Source organism: Mercurialis annua, linkage group LG2 (genome assembly GCF_937616625.2).
Source record: "Mercurialis annua linkage group LG2, ddMerAnnu1.2, whole genome shotgun sequence".
In the NCBI taxonomy this organism is placed as follows: Eukaryota; Viridiplantae; Streptophyta; class Magnoliopsida; order Malpighiales; family Euphorbiaceae; genus Mercurialis; species Mercurialis annua.
The window spans coordinates 11,148,185-11,155,789 of NC_065571.1; the positions used below are offsets into that span (position 1 = coordinate 11,148,185).

The window sequence follows — 7,605 nt, forward strand, 5'->3', positions numbered from 1 at the left end:
TCATACTAAATATTGAATCTTAGTAAGGACAAATTTTGCCATAGTTCCACATAGGCATTTTAACAAATAGATAAAGTGCAATATAAAATCCAAGAACAAACTAACCTTAACAGTTAACAGCAACTGCAAACCGATCTTGAAATCTTGAAAAACATGTTTAACCAATCATTGAAACAAAAATGTCCTAATGAAAATGTTCCTTCGCTTGTTAACTGCCTCTTTGCTAATGAAGTGTTTGATTTCAGTGGCCAATTTATTTGATTTTTAAATAAATATAATTCTAATTTTAAATTTTGTGTTTTCAATTTAAAAAATTAATTTGAAATAAAATAAAATATTATATTATATTTGGTGTAATTTTAAATTTTATTAGACACATTACGTCCCGTGAAAGCTTTTTGTATCACAAAAAATCTTGCAGTATGATGTTTTTCGCAAAAAAAAAATCCAATTTGTATAACAAATAATATATCTTTTAATGAAATATACTTAGCTAATATAAATAAAGTAATTAGTAGCTCAATTTATTTTAGTCTAAATATAAATAAAAAATACATTTATTGAATTATTTATAAATAATTTGATTTAATGATATATCTTTATTTTTTTATTTATATTTTAACTAATTTAGACCAAAAATAAGTTGAGTGATTAAATTGTACTTTATTTATGTCAATCAAGTCATTTTAGTTAATTTTATTAATGAATTTAGACACTTTCTTGCTATTGATACCATATGACTCTTTATGATGTAAAAAGTTTTGCAGGATTTCTTGTTTTAAAAGTCGAAACACAAGGTAGTTAATGAAATTTTTTTCTATTAAATTTTGTGGTAATTTTCTGAAATCAATGTTTTGATAACTTATTTACACCTTTACCTGCCAAGTTTTTATTTTTCTTTTTTATTTTTTTTATTTACGAAAAATACCTTTTTATTTTTTTAATTTCAAAAATACCCTTTTTTGGTTTCCAATTTCGGTTTTTGGTTTTTTCGGTTCGGTCGACCGAACCGACCGACAGTTTTTTTTATATAGTGTAAGATTAGTGATAAATAGTGTTAATTTTTATTTTTTATAGATTTTTTTTCTGGAAACTTTATTTTTTATTTTTTTATTGTGTAACAGTAGTGTATATATAATGTTTTTATGGTGTTTATATAGTGTAAGATTAGTGTATAAGTAGTGTATATATAGTGTATAAGTAGTGTATATATAGTTTATAAGTAGTGTATTTATGGCATTTTGTAGTGTTTTTTGTGGTTTACACCATGAAACACTGCAAATACACCATAAACACTGCAAATACACCATAAACACTTTAAATGCACCATAAATATACTAAAAAGGCAGAAATACACTGTAAATTCACCAAAAATACACTAAAACGTAAATATATTATAAAATTACTACAAATGCACCATCAATCAATTTTTTCTTTACAAAATCGGTAGAAATAAACAAATCTATAAATAAGAGAAGATAAAATAAATAATTATATGAATAATTGAACAATTTTATAAACAAAAAATTGTAGATCTACAATAATTTATTTACAAAATATTTAAATCATTATAAAAAAACTAAAAAATTACATAAATCTAAAAACAAGTCGAGAAATCCACAGCGCGAACGGAAAAGACGAACAGACTAGCGCGAACGGAAAAGACGAACGGAAAAACGACCGGAAACGACGAGAAATCAATCAGAAGTAAACGAACGGAAGCGCGACCGGAAATTAGACGAACATAAAAGACGAACGAAAAAGTAATCGGAGGAAATAACTGAAAATCAAATGAAAAGGAAGAAGAAAAAAAGAGAGAGAAGAGAGAGAGAGAAAAAAAGGTAGCTATGTAAATGTTTAACCTAAAATGAGATAAGACTTCTTTATATAGTGGGTATTTTTGGTAAATAAATTAGCTTATTAGGTAACATTGGATAAGAGGAAAAAAATAGGCCAAAATGGTGTAAATACTTTACCTAAAACATGTATTTGGAAAATAATCTCTTAAATTTTCATATCAATTAAAATTTTAAATTATTTTTAGAATATTTAATATTTAATATTTTTCTTTTATTTAAGAATTTGTTTCTCTAAATTGTTTTCAAACAATTATAAATTTTTGCTCTCTGGAATTTTTTTAATTAAGATTTTCTTTTTTTAAATTTATGAATTTTTTCTTCTGAAATATTCTTTCTAAAATTGATGAACTATATTTCCTACATAAAATTCCTGATGATATGAAAAATTAGACTAATGGTATGAAAAACCTCCACCTTTTAGTCTTTTTTTGTTTGCACCAAGACATAATAAAATTGCCAATTTTATTCAGACCATTAGCCGTTTAAATATATGTTGTAACTAATTATTGATTCATGCTATAAGTCGGACTACAAAATCAAACATGTCTTTTAAAGAAGAATTATCCCATTAAATTATAATTTTTTAAAATTGAATTTATGGTGGTTGTATTTAGTTCAATTCTATCACGATCTGCAATTTTTGAGCTCTCTTTGAATCAAAGGTAGATCAAGTAAAGGTCCGATAGTTATTCCAGTTTACTAGCGGCCTCCTCCGCCAAATTAGATTAAAGAAATCATTGATGGCGCTGCTAAGGGCTCCGGGGGAGACATCGGAAGGTGGCATTACAATTTACAACTTTACAAGGATGATGATTTAGTCAAACTAAACTTAGAAGATAGTAGTAATTCATAATTTTTGAATATTTGCAAATAAAAAGCAACACTTTTCACCTTCTTAATCGTTCAAGCCTCCTTTTTAAATTTAGTACAAAAGACTCAATTTTTCATTTCTTGGCATTTCTAGTCTAAAATGTATTTTTTCCATCAAACGATGTTGTTTTTGGCAGTTTTAAATGAATGAAACAATATCTGATAATTGACGTCGGGGTTGGGATATAATATGCCAAGAAAATAAAGATTGGACCTTTTTATGCCAAAATTTAATGAAATTGCTTAGATCACTAAAAAAAGTGTAAGTGACATTTCTTTTACTCAACTTAAAGTAGTAGATTCAAGGATCACGCCCTTCTCAGAATATTAATTTATCAAGTTTGTGCTATGAACTCTGTCATTAAATTGAGAGCACATTTAATTATTTTCAAATATAAGTTGATAGTCAATGAAACTAATTTAATATACCCTTAACACACCAAGTCTTCAATCAAATAAGAAACGCAACAAGATGATAATCAGAATTCACAGATAGAAATCTTAATGATTATATGTAATATTTATCCTTTACACACATCACATTCGAAGTCGAACTTAAGAGCCGAGTTTTCAACCACTTTCAAGAAATGCAATAAAATAACCAATGCAACACCAACACAATCATAATACATCAATGAAAATCTTAACCATTCTACTCTGCTGTTCCTCTTTAACCTCAATATTCACAGCAGCCAAAGCCATTGACACAATTTCCGAAAAGCCATTGACACAATTTCGATAACAGAGGAAGTCTTATTCTTCTGAATCAAGAAAACTTGACCATATGGTCTGCTAATACATCAAGAGCTGTGCAGAATCCTGTTGCACAACTTCTGGATTCTGGAAATTTCGTTATCAGAGACGAAAAAGACATCAACCCGGAAAATTACTTATGGCAAAGTTTTCATCATCCTGTCAAAACATTTTTGCCGGGAATGAAAATTGGAAGACTGGCTGGAGGTGTTGAAGTTTATACAACTTCATGGAAGAGCATAGCTGATCCTTCTCAAGTTGATGTTACATTTCAGCCTGATTCCTCTGGTTTGCTGATGGTTCTTGTAAAGAATTCAGTTTTCACAGCTCGATCAGGACCATATATGGAATGGTATTGGACAGAGTGGATTGCCTTTCTTAAAACCAAATCCAATTTATAACTACAAGATGATTATCAGTGAAAATGAGAGTTATTATACTTTTTACCTTGTTAACAAATCATTTTTCACAAGAATTGTTTTGAATGAGAACGGTGTCAATGACCATTAGGCATGGGTAGATCGGACCCAAGAGTGGCTGCATATCTCATCTACACCAGCAGATAATTGTGACAATTATGATCTATGTGGTGCTCATGGCAGTTGTGACATCACCAATACACCCGTATGTTCGTGTTTGAATAGATTCGTGCCGAAATTAGAAAGTAACTGGAACGCAACATATTGGTTCGGCGGATGTGATCGACGGATGCCATTAGATTGTCAGAAAGGAGATGGGTTCATAAAGTATTCAAATGTTAAATTGCCTGATTTCAACAAATTCAAGCTTGACCATGAAGGAATGTTAAATGCTCTGTCCGAAAAACTGATGTTTCAGGCTTGTTTAGAGGAAATTAGACTCTACACCACCAAACAACTACTTATTCTCAGTAATACAAACACGCTCATCTCCTTGCCAAAATACACCAGTCTTCTTCTTCTCTTATTCCTTACGGTTTTTCTTGATTTTTTTACGCTCAAAATATTGAAAAATACAGAATCCTTATCACCGGCGATAACGAAGGTATTTTGTATCTTAAGGCTACTGCTAAATCAGCGATGGATTGCGGATCTATGGATTTTCTAGCGATGGCGGCGGCGATGGATTGTTGTTTGATGGATCTGAAGGCGGCGGCGATGGGTTCTCGATTGATGGGTTTGGCGGCGGCGACGATGGGTTGTTGATTGTTCGGCCAACAATGGGTTGTCGATTGTTGGATTTTCTGGCGGAGGTGCTGACAATGGTGAAATTTCTAACAACAAGAGCAGCAACAACCACAATAATATGTCTCGATCTGGCTGAGATTATGATTAAGGCTTGCTGGAACAGATTTGTGAATTGAAAATTTAAGTTGCACCAAAACTTTGTCCATGTTTCAATTTGAAATCTCAAATTCCATTCATATTAAAAAGATACAAAACATTTTTCCTATATTATCATCAAATTTTGCTACCAAAATACTGGACAAAATGACTTTATGTTTATTATATACTTAAATTTTATGTTATTTTCTATTTATGAATTTTAGGAGTCTGATTTATTTTTTAGTAAAACGTTAGGAAACTGTTAGTAAACAGTTAGTAAATTAATTTATCCTTTTAGTGAAAAACAAATATTTAGTAAACTGTTAGAAACTAAAATCGTATTATTGCAAATAACAAAAGTATTTTTATAAAAAAAATTGGTCAAACTGTAAATTTCAACTAGTTTTGGTCAAAAGGTATTTTTGAGAATAAGTATGTGTTTGACAGGTATTTATTTAAAAATTCCCATTGTTTACACCAGTCCAAAAAACATATGGGTCAACATCACATGGGTTTATTTAGGGGTCAGGCCCGTCAAAAGCTGTGTAGTTTGATTAGTTTAATTTTCTTATTCATTTAAATAAGAGTTTTAACTCATTAGGATTATTTTTCTTGTAGAATACTAATTAGATTTAAATTAGGATTCTTAATTTTTGTAGAGTTATAAATAGTTCAGAGCATTCATTGTATTATTTTTATCAACATATCAATCGATCAAAAAACCAAGTCCAGTGCTTTTATCCCGCAATCTCCAGATTGTTTTAACTTAATAGTAGTTTTGACATTAATCTCGCATGAGTTTCTTAACTCACATATTAATACTATTAGGTTGTGTGATTAAGTATTTTAACCAACGAAACCCTGCGAATATCTTTTGCAAGTATTTTAAAGCATCAAACCTAAAATCGATCCCAACTATAAATTCAAATATTTGAGTCCGGATTATTTCCAGACGAACAACACCAAATTTTATTATCTTTCGGTTAGATTATGTAGGATAATGAATTTTTAATCATAAAAAATACGCCAAATTTTACTTTGGAGATAAATTTGAAACAAAATAAAAAATCGTGTATTTACATGTCAACTTTTAAAAATCGTGATTAAATTGAAATTATGTGTAAAAGTCGTGATTTTTTTATGTAATTAACCCATAATTTTAATAATAAATCGTAGGACATTAGAGTTTTCCACTTATACTTTGACTTTATAAGTTTTTTAATTTATTTAATTTTAGTTTATCTATACTATCTATGACTATCTTATATGTGGGAAGGGGGGGACATGCAAAATTACAATAATAGGTTTTATTAAGGGTATAATTTATATTTAAATAATATAATATAAATAAAGATATAAAAGGTTAATGAAGAGTTTAATTCCAACTCATACTAAAAAATAACAAATTAGTAGGAGTTTAATTTCAATTATAAGATCAATATATAAATTAGTAATTAAAAGTTTTATTTTAATAAAGATTCTTAATTGTATACTAACGTTAATTGAATTTATTCGCATAAAACGATCCTTTTTATTTCAAAAATTATGTTCTCTAATGCTTTAGAGTTGAGCAAAATCAATAAAGAGGAGAGTTAGGGCAAAATTATTTGAGAGAAACTTGATTAGAACCACTTTTTCATGCGCTCAAAATCATCAAAAGAGCACAATTTTGTTATAAACTGAACTAATTACCAATTAGGTACAAATTCCAAGAGCAAATCAAAATATTATGGTGTATAGAATTTGTTTTGTTTAATATTATTTTTGAACAAATCAAACTTCTGTATAAATAATTTCAGTTTTAATAAAAAAATAAATTCTTTTATTGGAACATAAAATATTATATTAATAATTTAATAAACATTTAATATATTTATCGGGTTATGTAAATATTACGCACATGTTATAGTTTCAAATTAAATAAGAAATTACTTATAATTACTTATAAAAAACTAATATTATATTCATAACTTAATATAAAAGGACGTGAATAATTAATTAAAACTAAAACATGGCATTCAACAATAATATTTAATACATATAACGGGTCATGTAAATATCGCTCAGATATAATTTTAATTTAAGTAAAAATAATTTTTAATATTTTTATTAAAAACTTAAATATTAAATTTAATAAATGTAGAAATATTTTTTTATATATATATATATATATATATATATATATATATATATATATATATATATATATATATATCAGATCATATAAATGTCGCTCACGTGTGTAGCACGTGGTTACCACTATTTTATTTCAATAGTTTTTCTGAAATGGGAGAATGAAGCCTTAGACACTAAATTTCCTTCATTGATGGAGGGGAGATCTATTAAAATAAGAAGATAATTACAAGATTTATTGTCGATATTTCTTTGATGTTTTATGCAATGCCTATACATATATCTATACTATCTATAACTATTTTATATGTGGGGGTGGGGACAGACAATTTAAATAAAAAATAATTTATTATAATTTATTTAAAATTTAAATATTATATTTAATAGTCTAATTAATATTTAATATACACAACGGGTCATATAAATGTCGCTCGCGTGCGTAGTACGTGGCGTAACGCTAGTATATAAAAGCACGGATGGGGGGGGTGGACATGCAAATTTACTGAACAATCCTTTTCGGTTTATTACTAAATAAAGGTTTTATAGTCATTAACTAATTAGTTATTTAATTAATCACTATTGTAATTAAAGTCCTAACTAGAATAGGTAGCTAAATTATCTCCAATTTAGTTTTTAGTATGTAAAAAATAACTAAATTATCTCCAAATTAGTAGGAATACCTATCT

At 27.8% G+C, this 7,605-nt stretch overlaps 1 protein-coding gene across 1 annotated transcript; it reads left to right on the top strand.

Annotated features, from left to right (window-relative positions):
• Positions 1-2,456: 2,456 nt before the first annotated feature.
• Positions 2,457-4,500, top strand: LOC130015094 (G-type lectin S-receptor-like serine/threonine-protein kinase At4g27290). Its single transcript, XM_056104623.1, has 4 exons — positions 2,457-2,521; positions 3,475-3,834; positions 4,085-4,436; positions 4,480-4,500. The coding sequence occupies exons 1-4, from the start codon at positions 2,457-2,459 to the stop codon at positions 4,498-4,500; spliced, it is 798 nt and encodes a 265-aa protein (XP_055960598.1).
• The last annotated feature ends 3,105 nt before the right edge of the window (positions 4,501-7,605 follow it).